Source organism: Cavia porcellus, unplaced genomic scaffold (genome assembly GCF_034190915.1).
Source record: "Cavia porcellus strain 051 isolate PalLab524CR breed Dunkin Hartley unplaced genomic scaffold, mCavPor4.1 scaffold_1, whole genome shotgun sequence".
Lineage (NCBI taxonomy): Eukaryota > Metazoa > Chordata > Mammalia > Rodentia > Caviidae > Cavia > Cavia porcellus.
In genome coordinates this window covers 46952881-46967431 of record NW_026947484.1, presented here as the reverse complement: position 1 = coordinate 46967431, position 14551 = coordinate 46952881, and the positions used below count along the sequence as shown (strand labels likewise).

General features: G+C 43.7%; 1 protein-coding gene across 1 annotated transcript in view; it reads left to right on the top strand.

Moving 5' to 3' along the window:
* Window positions 1-373: 373 nt before the first annotated feature.
* The window catches only part of Nid2 (nidogen 2), a 57268-nt gene continuing 43090 nt past the window's right edge, over window positions 374-14551 (top strand). Inside the window, exons 1-3 of the mRNA XM_013154658.3 lie at window positions 374-649; window positions 1213-1521; window positions 10425-10657. Of these exons, the coding sequence (XP_013010112.1) occupies window positions 440-649; window positions 1213-1521; window positions 10425-10657 (752 nt within the window). The 5' untranslated portion in view covers window positions 374-439. The remainder of the gene's footprint in view (window positions 650-1212; window positions 1522-10424; window positions 10658-14551) is intronic.

Here is a 14551-nt window from a genome sequence, read left to right as displayed (position 1 = left end):
TCAGGTCGGGGCAGTGCATTATAGTGCCTGGCCTCAAGGGCAAGGGGTGCCCGGAAGAACGCAAACCTCTCGCAGGGGACCCCAGCACCCACTCGCGCTCTCCAGTCTGGTGTGCACATCGTGCCCTGGGTCCGCGCTGGCCCTTTGGTCCCGGCGGCGGGGACGGCGGGCACCCCAAGCAGGGGACCCCAGGAGCTCTCAGGAAGCTCAAGAAGAGCGCTGGGAACAGTTCGGCTGCTGCCTTACGAAACTTAATAAAAACCAGATGTGGTGGGCGGCGCCGCGCAACTTTCTCAGAGCTCGCGATTGGTTCCTGGTCGAGGACCCTAGCCAATCGGCGAGCTGGGCGGGCCCGCGGAGACCCAGGTTCGAGGCCGGAGGGCTTGGCAGGGCTGGCAGGGACGCTCGGCGGTGGGGCAGCTCTCGGGCGGAGCCAGCAATGCCGGGGAGCCGGGCGGCCTGGCCGCTGTCGCCACAGCTGCTGCTGCTGCTGCTGTCGCGGGCCTCAGCGCTGCACACAGACCAGCTCTTTCCCTATGGGGAGTCCAGGGGAGACTTGCTCCTGCCGGAAGGCGATGACGAAAGCTCCGCACCCCTGCAGCTGGGACTCCCTCTGCGCTTCTTGGATGCCCAGTTCAACAGCCTGTATGTAAGTTCAGCGCTTTTGAGCGCGCGGCTTGGCGCGCTGCGCGCAGCTACTTTATGGGGCTCTGGGTAGAGATCGACTTCCCGAAACCGTGCATTCCTTCAGCTGAGGAAAGACTTTCCAGGCTCCGCTGTCCTCTCAGGGGACGTGGCTCTGCAGCCATGCAGCTGCCGGAGCACCCGTGGGGAGGAAGCATTGCTTTGCCCGTGGAGTGAGAATCATTTCCAGCCACCTCCGCGCCCGGTGCAGAAAGGAAGGCAGGGTTCGAAGTTAGGGTCACGAGAAGGCTGTGCACATCTGCAGAGCTGGGCGCTGCGTCCCCGGGAGCTCCAGGGTGGTGTGGGGAGTGAGAAGGTGGCCGAGTTCCAGGGCAGCTAGATCCGCTGCATCACGGGGCACGGGACCGTCGCCACTGTAGCGGTACTGGTCGTCCTCCACCTAGACTCCCAGCCTACGAGGAAGGAGAAGCCTCTCCCCCTGCCTCCCTGTGGGGCCAGCTGGAGCCGCGGTGGCCGCGCGCCCTGGGGATTGAGTGACTGTCACCTTTTTGTCCCTTCACCTCCTAGGTGGGCACCAACGGCATCATCTCCACCCAGGACTTCCCCAGGGAGACCCAATATGTGGACGACGACTTCCCCACTGACTTCCCGGCCATCGCCCCCTTTCTGGCAGACATCGACACGAGCAGGGGCAGGGGCCGGGTGTTGTTCCGCGAGGACACTTCGCCGGCAGTGCTGCGCCTGGCTGGCCACTACGTGAGCGCTGGCTTCCCGCGCTCTGCAGCCAGCTTCAACCCCACCCACACCTTCCTGGCCACCTGGGAGCGAGTTGGTGCCTACGAGGAGGTTAGGCACGGAGCTCAACCCTCGGGGGAGGTGAGTGACCCAGGAACCCGATACACCTCCAAACAGGAGACCAGGGCTGGCTGGGAGTTCCTTGAGTCTGCTCTTGCGCTGAACTTTTGGTGACATCAGAGCCGAAAGCCCAGGAAAGTGCCAAAGATCGTTGTCCCTGGGCATCTTCTGAGAAGCTGACAGGTGGTTATTCTAGCAAGGAAGACTCCTGGGGGAAATGAGGTCCAGAGCACATTTACCAAAGACCCCAGGAACACAGGGCAGTTTATTTTTAGGCTCACCTGTAAGTATGCAAATATTTCTGATTATATACGTTCATTAAAAGAAAGATCAGAAAATACTGGGAATTTGAAAAAGAACAACCACACATTTCTCTATCAGTGTTAAACATTTCTATGTGTTGATTTTTCAGTGTTTTTGACTCATATTTGTCTGATGCTGTCTGATGGCAGTAATGGGTTCCCATTGCCAATGCTGTGTGCTAAAGCTCACTTGTTTTGATTAGTTTATCTTGAATATGTATGTTGCAAAGTCAATGAATATGTTTCTGTGACATTATTTATAGCTGTGTGATATTCCAGTTTATCTACCACAAGTTACTCAACCAGTGTTCCCAGGGGCCATTAACGTTGTGTTCGTGTTTTTGCTATTATAAATAATACCACGAAGTACTTTTTAATAAACTGAAATCTTTGCCCATCCCCAGAAGTGCAATTGGGCCAGAGGGAATGTATTTTTTGGAAGATCCTTTATAGTTTTTGCCAATTCGCCCTCCAGATTCCAGTGTATACGATCTCTCATTTACAGGAGACTGTCTGAGATGTGTTTTATCGTCTCTGTCTGCAGAAAGGAAAACAAGCCAGGTTCCCGGTCTTTGGTCTTGGGAAGCAATGTTGGAAGTATTCCAAATAGATATTGGGTGGGACCAAGGTAGTTTGGTAAATGGCAAATTGCCTCATTCCTGGAGTAGGCAAAAACTTCCTTCTATGAAAACACACCCGAAAATAAAACATGATGCTCCAAGTGCTGAAACCATATTATTTATTTTAACTCAGGTGTTTCTTAGCTATGGACAGTGTATTCAAAGCTTGCCCATGGTTATGCCCAATTCAGAATGGTAGCCTTTCTTGTTCTGTGTTCTTAGACTAAGAGTGCTGTGTCCTAAAGTCCGTACTAAGCAAAGATGATCTAGAAATAAAAGTAATTTGAATTTATGTAAGGTCCATTCAGACAACTATTGAGCATCTTTGTACTGAATCCTGATCCCAGTAGACTGAAGAGGACACAAAGACAAAGGCCCTACCATTATGTTCATTCCTTCATTTTTGTGTATAAATTTGAAAAATATTATTAAAATTAAATATCACATACTGATAATAGAAAACATGGAAAACAATGTGAGAATAAACATGATTTATAATTCCACTAGCTTGAAAGTCACCAATGCTAATACTTTATTGTATATACTTGTAATAATTTTTTTTAATTTATTGTCTTTTTGAGACAGAGTCTCACTATGCAGTTCAGGCTGACCTTAGGCTCACTTTGTACCCCCAGGCTGATCTCAAACTTGCACCGATCTGCCTGCCTCAGTCTCCCAAGTGCTGGGATTACAGGAGTGCACCACCATGACCAGCTTGTAGTCATTTTAAAAATCTGAAATATGATGTATTTTTATGTTTGCATATAAATAATTTATATTCTAGCATAATTGATGTTTATTCACTCAACAAACATTTTTGTATTTACTGCATGTCAGTACAGGGATGGACACTGTGAAAGGACTTCCTTTGAGTTCACTGGAGGTCCTATTTGGTGAGGGCTTTCATTAGTTTTTAGTGGGATAAGTTCAGCAATCTCTTGGCTTGAGGAACCTGGCACTGACTTTTCCTGCTTGGAGATACATCTGGGAAGGTTTCCATGAGAAAGTTAACTTTCAGTCTGTGCTGAGCAGAGTACAACATTCTCGATGGAATGAAAAGCATGTGTCACCTTTATGCTATAAAGTAGACCGTGTCGGGACACTGTAGATGGCATTTTGATACTGAGATACAGGGCTGGAGAGACCAGAGAAGCCAGGAGCCCCAGTGGGTCATGTTCTGGGAGAATTTGATTTGGTTTTAAATGGTGGACAGGGCTGGGGATTTATCTCAGTGGCACCAGTGCCTGCCTGGAAAGCGCAAGGTCGTGAGTTCAATCCCTGGTACCAAAAGTATATATATATATATATATATATATATATATATATCTGACTTAATGGTAGACAGCATTTGCAGTTTTTTAAGTATGGGTTTCTGTTTTTATTTTGTTTGGTTTTAAAGAGATTTCTTTTTTACTTTATTGAGGAAGAAAGGAGATAAAGAACAGAATGCCTATTTAGATAATTATTAAAGGTTGTTTATTCAAGCTATCTTGTTAAATTCTTGCATCAATATTTTATCGTACTATCATCCCATCCCCATCCTACCAGATAAATACAAGAATCACTGTTTGCATTTCATAGATAATGGCAAGTAGAAAACAAATTGATTATCCAACTTCTGCTTTTAGGGAGGAAAAAGCAGTTTAAAAAACAAACTTCTTGATTTTCAGGGTTTGCGTGTGTGTGTCTGTGTGTGTGCCAGCCCCACTTAGAAACAACAATAGCTAAGCCTTTCCCAAAGACGACAACAAATAAGGTTTGAATTTTATTGTCTTGATGGGACTTTGGTACCAGAGGAGTCCTTGGAACAATTTTCATTCAAAGAAGCCTGCACTTGGAGTGAAATCTGCTTTTGATGCCAACATCACTTCCAGTGCTCTGAAGAGAGTTCAGCTGTGTGTGTCTTACTTTTAAGACAGAAAAGAATGACAAAGTTGAGTGAGATGAATTGGGGTCATGAAACCCTGTTCCAGTGTTTAGATCCCAACTTTATGAGAGCGTATTTGAAATAAAAATTACAAAGCAGGTGAGGTGGTTTCGTTAATTACTTAACTCCATTTCATCTACCTCCTGGAGATAAAATGCTTCTCTTGCCAAACTTTCAGGGTAATTGTGAAATCAGTGACAAGATGCAAACATTTTGGGGGAAAAATGCGTTTGCAAGGAGTGATTTTGGAAGTAGTGACTCAGCCTTGGTCTTAGTTTCCTAACCTATAAAATGAGGTAGCAACACCTACCCTTACAGGATTACTGGGGTGACATCTTTGAGTACCATTCTAGTCCCTCAGTATGTGCAAATGTTCAGCCAGTCTTTGTTCCCCACTGTGGCTTGATAAAACCAGACTCTAGTTCTTTTGATTTACTGTCTTGAAAGGGTGTGGTGACTGAAGTCTTTTGTGTAAAGATTCTTTTTTCTGTCTTTTTTTTTTGGAGGGGAGCAAAGGTGGCGAAAGATTTGTAGATTCCATCTTTATTTCACTTTTCTAATCAAAAGCATTCTGCAGTATTGCTGCATGCTGAATTGGCTTTAGAATGTTTTCACTTAGAAAAAAGTTGAGGGTTCTGTTTGGACAGAGGGTGTTTTTTTAATTACTCACGTTGAAAGTTCCTCTAAATACTTTACAGAGTCTTGGGACTCGAGTTCTTGCTTTAATAGTTTTTTGGGGGATAGATTTTGGCAAACATAATCTGTTTTGCTTGAAGGAGTGTGTGAGTTTTACATGGCTTTCTTAAATCTTGGCGCACAAACCTTACATTACAAAGTGACTGGAAACTTGGAGCTATCAGAGGAATGGCATCTTTACCATTTAAAACAGTTTCAGTTGGTGCCCTTTCTCTCTATGGAAAGTCACACTGGCTGTGACAGGACACTGTGCCTAACACTGCAGGAATTCCAAGGTGTAATTGCACTGGAAAAAAATGTGCACAAACAGTGCTTATCAACTCAATTAATCTGAGACTTCTTGAGCTAACAGAGGCAATTCCTGAGACAGAAGAGTTCTGGTGTTGACCTTCAAAGGACTTATTCATGGGAGACACGAAGACCAGTGTGTACTTTAGCTGTGGGTTTTTGTTGTTTCGTGTGTGTTTTTGTTTGTTTTCAGGGGAGGGGTAATGTGATGGTAGTGTCGTTTAAGGATGGAGGTTACAGAGAACTGGGGTTACACAGATCTGTGTAGTGTGTGGAATGTTTTTGTTGGCTAGGAATTTAAGTTGGGTTGTAAAGGGCTGAAAGGATGGATATTGAGAATGAGGTAGTAGAGAGGTTGTTATGAGCTACAGCTTGCCCTGGAGGAGGCCAGGAGGGCTGGGGATGGAGCTGTGGATGAAGGGATCACAGGACAGTGACGTAAGAGGTCGCGAGGCACCGATGTAAGAAGTGAGCAAAGGTTGATCAATGACGGGCGGCCTCTATGCGCGGCCTGGGGGATTCTGACCTGTTCTGTTCTCAAGCATGATAGTCACTGATTAAGAAAGTTGACCTTTGTCATAGCTTGTTGACTTCTGGATCTGGGGTCTGAGTGTTGAACCTGAGTCTGAGATACAGCCGTAGAGACACAGAGGCTACAGACAGATATGAAATTTTGCTGAAGACTGTGTCAAGAAGGATGGAATATTAGGGATGTGATAATGCTGAGCACTGCCTTTGAATTTTTGGCAGATTCTGTAAGACACAGTGGAGGTCAGGATGTCTGTGATGGTGTCCTGCAGGTGGTGGGAGATGGAGGATGACAAGAAAGAAGTGAAAACAGGAGTTGGAGTTGATGCTTCTAGAAAGCCCAAAGCCCTAAGGAACACCGGAAGGAGAACTTAGTGATCCCTGGAGGACTCTTCTCTAGGGAACACTTGTAGATTTCATGTTTCTTTAACTTCTCTCATGGACGTCTGTAGTGCTCCACTTCTTGATTTCTGTTTTTGATTTCATAAACCTCAGGCAAATAGGGATGACAGTATTCTGATTTTTTTTTTTTTTGGCCAGATGGCTGTTATTATTTAACAAATTGCAAAATTAGAAACTCCTGGAGGGATACATTTTGTATCTGTCAGTCCAGCTCTGTCCAGTGTCACATCAGCGCTGAGGGGTGATGCCCTGTATCCCACATGGGAGAGGCAGACTTGCTCTCTGCTGGGGCTTCTGGCCTTTCTCTCTTTGATAACAGATGGCAGAAACCTTGAAGCTCAGCAGCGACTGGCCTGAGCCGCTCTGTGCCGCTTCCTCTCCTCCTCCCAGCCCCCTTGGTCCTCTCAGACCCTGGGGACTCTGGGAACCAGTGACCCCGGTGTAGAGCTTGGCAGCCCATCTGAGGGTTTCCCTTCAGAGCCTGAGTGTGTGTGGGTTCTTGCAAAGGGTTATATCCAGGAATGCCGGGACCTTTCCGGTTTGGAAGCCGGTCAAGGAGTCAGGAGGAGGAGCCCTTTAGGCTGCATGAAGTGGGCCCTTCAGCAATTCGATGTGGAATTTTGTAGAACTGACTGAGAACCTTAGAGTGTGGTGGTTTTTCAACTGCCAGACTCTATTTGAGAGTGTCACTTAGGATCATAAATTCTATTTAAAAGGAAGTTGTTTTCTTCTGATGTTTGCCTGCTTCAGTGGAAATAGGGAAATTAAACTCTTACTACCTGTAAGGAGTACTTCTCTCAAGGGTGGTACTGAAAATACATTGAACACACTGTAATTGAAATGCATATTGGCTGACTCATGGAAAAAATGAAAAAAGTGTTAAACACTCAGATTCCACAGTGAAAAGCCAGACTCTCCCTTTCACAGGTCTGTTTACTCCGGCCCACCCTTCCTCCCCATCCCCTGCAATTCCTCACAATCTATACAGCCGCCTTATCTTACAGAATTTCTCCAGACTTAGAACCAGGATTTCCCCTATCTTCTTTTGATTGCTGGTGATTCATGTCAGCAACTTTAATGCTTGGCTGTTTAAAATGGTATTCTTGGGCTCACATGGGCAGCACATCTCCTAACAGGGGACTCTTTCTCTTTCCCTGCTGACTTTTCTTTCCCCTAGTCGAACTTTTTTTTATTCTGATCTACATAAAACTCCAAAATGTTTGAATCCACAGTGATGGATGGTGAAGGGTGAATTATGTGTAGGCATGACGGGAAACCACCTTTGCTCACATTTGGCAGAAGTTAAGGCTTCCTAGCTGTGAGGTTCTAGAAAACATTTCTTGCCTTGGGTTTTGAAAAACACAAGTTTTGCTAGGGAGACAAACTCAGCAATAACAACTACACCAGACCCCCTGTCTATTAGTTTGTAAACTGAGTGAATGAAAGAAAGAAATGCCCTGCATTGCTTTCATTGTTTTGTTTTGATTGATTGACTTTATACTGTTTTGTTTGGCTTGATTTTATTATGTCTGAAGATACAGATAGCTAGCTATGTTGAAGATAACAAGAGGCCATTATAGTAGCCATTGATTTCCTATTATCCTGTTTTGAAGACCTGTATCACATTCATTGCTTTGTTTTGATTGACTGTATTCTGTTTTATATTGTTTGGTTTTATTCTTTTCAAAATAGAAAATTAAAAAAGAAAAAGGCCAAAAAAAAGCAAAGCAAAGTGACTTTTTTTACTGTCAGAGATCTTAGCATAACATTTGCTTTTTTCTCAAAAAAGATAACACCTACATTTCTTTGCTGTATCTGCAGACCTCAAAACTATACTTTACCGTGAAAGAAAAACACTGAAAGAAAAACAAATAACATTAGGAAAGAGATCAGTGTGGGAAAGGATCCAGGACTATTTTATTTAGTTCAGGGTACTGTTGTTTTCTGAGCCTAATTTTGACCTCCTGGTAATGTAAGGAGCTAATGATACTCACCAGTAAATGAAAATTTCTAAGGGTCATTTTTTTGTACAGAGAATCAAACTCAGGACCTTGCACTTGCCAGGCATGCACTCACACCACTGAGCTATATCCCTGGTCCTAAGAATCGTTATTTATGAAATAAATAAGAATTTTAAAATGCCCTCCAGTGGAGTGTGATCTAGTGAAAGAGATAGTCTAGAGTCCTAAGTAAACATCTGTTAAATATAATCAAGCACTTTAGGTAATCAAGGTCTTTTGTGTTTTTTTTTTTTTTTTTTGAAGTGTTTCTTTTCTTTTCTTTTCTTTTTTTTTTTTATCAGTACCGGGGATCAAACTCATGACCACGTGCTTGCAAGGCAGGCACTTATGCCACTGAGCTAAATCCCCAGCCCCTGGTATTCAAGGTCTTTAGAAAGATGGGCAGCAGTAACAGCTGGATGAAGGTGAAGATCAAGTGTCTTATTGAAAATATGAGAGCAAATTAGACATAAAAAAGTGATTCTGAGTTAGGCATGGTGGTGCACCCCTGTAATCTCAGAATTTGGGAGGCGGAAGCGGGAGGACCCCTGCAACTTTGAGGCCAGCCTGGGCTACCAAGGTAAGTTCAAGGCCAGCCCGAACTGCATAGAGAAACCAATTCCAAAACAAGGCGATTCTGCTGTCATTTGGGTGTGAAGCTGTGGCTACCTCAGACTCCTGGCCCTCTCTGTCTGTGGTCTCTCTCTCTGGTCTGCTTTGGCTCCTGCCAGGTTTATCCACATTCCCAGGTGGCACTGCGATGCCTGCCGACCTCCACTCTGAGGTCTTGGGCACATACTGTCACCCATGGCCTCTACACTGTCGCCAGTCGGTCCCCTGCAGCTCCTGCTTTCCTCCTCTACATGGAGAACTCTCCTGGGTACAACTGCACTGACCTTTGTTCCTCTTGTGTTTTAGCACCAAGCACAAGGTATCCAGCTCGGCGGGCAGCTGGCTGTTTAGGGCATCAGTGGACAGATGAGTGGGATTTACAGTCCCATAGACACTATCCAGGGTGAAAGGCTCTGGAAACGCTTAGGGTACTACAGAGGGTCAGGGAGCAAGGAATTCTGCGGTGTCTCACAGGACACCTACAGGGGGTGGCATTTGGAAGTGGGAGGAGAGATGGGGGCCAGGCAAATCCCCGTGGATGTCGCGCAGGGAGGCTTGGGCTGGCCCGGGTGTAGGGCAGGGGCTCTGGTGGCTGTCGGCTGCCATCACTGCCATCATCTGCTTGCTGCTTGATCCTGGGCACACCCACTAGCCCCCGCATCTTTTCTCTCCTTTGCAACGTGATGATTGCTCTGGAGCTGGAATGAACCAGTAGGTGAGGCTGTAAGAGCAGCATAGAGGTCTTTGGGTCAGCAGGTGCCTGACACAGTGCCCAACCATCACGGGCATTTAATACACAGACAGACGAGTCATACAGAAGGGAGAGGGTGAGCGCCCAGAGTTGTACACTCGGGCAGCACCTGCAGGAATGGACAAGTTAATTCTGCTACATTCACTTAGCGCGAGAAGGGGTTTAGATGAGAGAAGTTTGAGATGTTAATTTTAAAAAAAATTTAAACCTATATTTTACCTACACATATTTCAACTAAATTGATGGGTGATGCTTGTCATAAATAATATCAATTATAAACTTGTATTTGGAATTGAAGAGGAAGTCCTGTGTTTAAAATCAACTTGGGAATGAAGTACTACTCAGTCCTAAAGAAGGATCAATTTGAACTACTTGTGAGAAAATGGATTAACACCATGATATTAAATAAAGTTGATCAAATGTAGAAGATTAAATAGTACTTGGTTTCTCCGATACTAGAAATCCCCAATATAAATAAAGAGCAAAATAAAAGAAAAAATGGTTGGAAATAGGGAGATTGTGGAGATGTGATGGCAGCTGAAGAGGGGAGGAGGGAGCGAGAAGTAACAGTGATGGAGATGCCGTCTATGGACCGGCCCACGAGGCTAATTGCTATGCATTGATAATTGCTATGCATAATTGCTATGCGCGGCAAACATATCCTAACACGAGCATAAAACCTGTGGGGCGAATTCTGAGAAGGGTGAAAATTCCTTGTACTTTGATGCTTCATTTGCATTGCTTTCTGCTTCTGTTTGTTTGTTTGTGTAAAAGATGTTTCCAATTCCTTTTTCACAGCTGAACACTTTCCAGGTGGTTTTGGCCTACGATAGGTCAGATACCTTCGCCCTGTTTCTTTACCCTGCCAATGGGCTGCAGTTCTTTGGCACTCGCCCCAAAGAGTCTTACAACGTCCAGCTGCAGCTTCCAGCGCGGGTGGGCTTCTGCCGAGGGGAGGCCGAGGACATGAAGAGAGAAGGACCGTATTTCAGCCTGACCAGCACTGAGCAGTCTGTGAAAAACCTCTACCAGTAAGTAAAGAGCCCGTTGCCATTTGAATGTGATGACCTTTTGTGGGCACCTGACCTTAGATAATAGCTAAGGAAGGCATCCGATTAAAACCAGGAACTAGACTGAACCCTTGGAGGAACAGCTTCCCTTGTTAGTTTTCCTGCCCTATTGAGAGAGAGAGAGAGAGAGAGAGAGAGAGAGAGAGAGAGAGAGAGAGAGAGATTGAGATTCTGTAGGGATGTGTGGGTGTGTTTGCAGAGTCACTGAGGCTTGCTATGAAAAACATTGCTTTTGGAACCACATAAAAATATCCAGCCATATATCTGCATAGGTGGAAGATTTTCAGGTTAATCATTTCATAGGAGGAGACACTGTGATTTTGTTTTTGGATGGATACTGTTAAAAATTAAATTAAGAGTAATCTTACTGAGAAAAGTAAATATACAGGTTGATAGATGTTTAGAAGTCTCAGGATTTCTTTATCCCTTCATGACCTCAAGTCATGCTGATGGTTTTCCAGGCATTGTCCGGAGCTGGACCTGGTCCTTAGACCCAATGTGGTATCTATCATCTGCTTACTGCATTGGGCAGCCCCGTTTGAGCCACAATGATATTTATTAACCACAGTGATCTTTCCTTTTGTTTCTTTCCTGAATCCTTGTCCTGAGTTACTTTCTGGCTTCACTAGCTGCTTCTCAGCTCCTGAGATCATTCCAGGATAGGAACAACTCACACTGCTACCCACACTCTGCTCTGCTCAGCCACCAGAGAGAGGGCAGGCAGCGACAGCTGGTTACTCAGAGCTGACATTGATTGAGGGCTTTTAGTGGGTAAGCATTTTGCTAAACACTTCCAGATGGTATCTTAATTAAAATTCACAAGAATCAAAGGAGGCAAGTACTACTACTTTCTCAACTTTCCAGATAAGCTTAGGAATTTGAGTAAGTTGCCTGTGAGCTCAGAATGGCCAAGCCACAATCAAAGCACAGGTTTGGAGAGCTGACCCCTTATGGTCTTTTCTGCTGATTCCTTCTCTTTTCCTCAGGCATCTGCAGGCCTCCGTCCAGGCTGCCCTTGAATCTAGATTCCGGAGCAAACTTAGCTCCATGCTCTCTGCCATCTCTCTCCTGTCATCTACTGTCCTGTGCTATTTGGGAGCTCGCTGATTCTGTACTCTTCAGGTGTTAGGGAGAGCCAGCCAAGCACTTGAAATGCGCAGAGTTTGAAGGCCCAGGCTCTGTAATAGACAGACCAGCAGCTCAAGGACCACAAAGGCCGAGAATAAGCGTTGACATCTACCAAGGTCACAGGAGGCAGTGGAAGCCAAAGAGACCGTAGGAAAAGTAGTTTTGTTCGTCCACCAGAGGTCTGAAAGCTACTGTGATCTGATGCTCACATAGGCATGCAACACACAGACACACAACCCTTGCTTTTTTTTTTTTTTTTTTTTTTTGGTACTGGGGATTGAACTCATGACCTTGCACTTAGCAAGCAATCACCTGAACCACTGAGCTAAATCCCTGGCCCTGCACACAGCACTTTCATTTGTCCTCTCCAAGCCTCTCTCTCACTTTTATATTTGATGCCTCTCAAAAATCTCTGAATTGCTCAAGGATAAATTGCTTGAGAGTATGATACAGAGTCAAAATGAAGGACACAGAGGTATTTTTAAAAGTGAAATTCACGTTTCACATAAAATGATGAAACAGAGAGACAACAAAGAGCAATGTTCAGTAAAAGTAAAAATTACCCCTGATTACTATTTCAAGTGTGATCCGTATTAACGGTCCTTCCAACATTTCAGGTATGTGCAAAAACCTTTTAAAAATCAGTGGGTCTTGTATGTCTTCTCATTTATCACTATTTTATAGGCATCTTTCAGCAAGATCTGTCCACATTGTCTTTGTAAGGCTACAAGACTTGCATGGAATATGTAGTGTATTCTAATGACAACTTAGTGATGAATGTTCACCGTGCTGTTGAATTAATGCAAGCCGTTCTAGGTTCACTCCCAAACACTTTGGAATGTAGCTCTAAAGAGTGAACTTATTTTTCCACTCAGTGGAATCTTTCTTTTCCTTAAACTTGTCTCATGTAAAATCAGGGGTTGCAAATTACATAATTCATAATGTTTGTCATACTTTCTTCTGCACATTTAAATATGAATCCATACATTGCATTTTTTTGAGAAAAAATGCTTTTCTATCCCCTGGAAGAGAGACAGTAGTAACTAGGTAGGTATTGTGTGCTGAGCTGAAGCGAACCATTTTTCTGGTTTTCTCAGCTTTCCTAATGAACTGAGGAGGAAGGATTGTCTTCACATTTTATTAGCTCAGTTTCTCTTTCTAGGAAATAAATTAGATTCTTCCTATCACTGTGATTTCCAAATGACCTTAGAGATTTTACAGTGAACTCAAATCGGTTACCTTCCCATCTTAGACAGTGACAAAAGCCATGCTAGTGATTTACATTTCTTTGGAAGGTTATTTGATTGAGTTTTTTTTTCCTTTTTCTTTTTTTTATCGGTACCGGGGATTGAACTCACAACCACACACTGGCAAGGCAGGTGCTTATGCCGCTGAGCTAAATCCTCAGCCCCTTTGATTGTGTTTTTATATGACATTATTTGTATATTTCTACTCTTTGAAGCTTTTTCTAGTTTTCCAAGTTCAAGAAGAAACTTCACAGCTGCAACACCTCTAATATGATAATAAACTAAGTATTCTCAGACCTCCATTCTTATATCTTTAGTTTTTCTTGTTTGCTTGCCAAGAATCACCAACACTGATTCTTTTTGTGGGGGAGAGTACCAGGAATTGAACTCACGACCTTGCACTTGCCGGGCAGGTGCTTATGCAGCTGAGCTATATCCCCAGCCCCACCAACATTAATTATTGTGCACATACATTCTTAGGCACACACAATATTGTGTACAAGGGGTAACAGTTGCTTTTTTGTTACTTTTTTGTACTTTACATTAAACATGAATTACACTAAAAAAAATCCCTTTTGACCTCATTATTCTGCTATGATAGGAGAAATGCTCCTTTTTCCCTAAATGAACTATACAAGCAGCAATAGCACATGTGTGCACACACACGCATACACACACACACACACCCTAGGGTTGGTGGAGGGAAAGCCAATTTCAGACTGAATTGAGAAATCCTATTGCTGTAGAAGACATCCAGATGAATATCTACCCAAAAGATCAAAGACCTCTTGTTCTCATAGAACTCAGTGAATTTTTAAATTATCTTATTAGTCATTCTTATTCTTCAGTGCTGACTTCTCAGGAAATTCCAAAGTGTGGGAGAATTCGAGCATAGTATTTTGTGCAAACACCAGAAGTATCTCCAAACTAGTCAAGCCCTTCTCAGCTCAATTGTCTCTTATTTTTTAAAATCATATATCTCTACATGATTTTAAAATATATATATACAACCTATATATACACACACATATATATATACAACATACACACACATATATACAACATACATATATATATATATACATACACACATATATATCTAATGATCCGTTATTTTAGAGTTAATGATATATTCTTAAGAAACCAAAGAATACATCACCGTCTAAAATAATGGATCATGGGGATATTTGCAAGACTGACTGGAGTCCTTGTTCTCTAGTGGAGAAAATGAATAATGTGTTTCCAGATATTTCTGGAAAGACTTCTACCCATGACTCCTTTCCTTTCGACTAAGCTATGTTCTTATTTCCCCCTTCACTTTGTTCTACATTTCCTCAAGTTTTTCAGACATTTATATATATTTCTGCAGTGTATTTACATTGCTTCTCCATTTCCTGTGCATTGATTTATAGTCCAGCCCCTGTGAACAGGCCGTGTGTTTAACCCTCTGTAGAACAGGGGCGGTTCGGCTGCCGGTGGT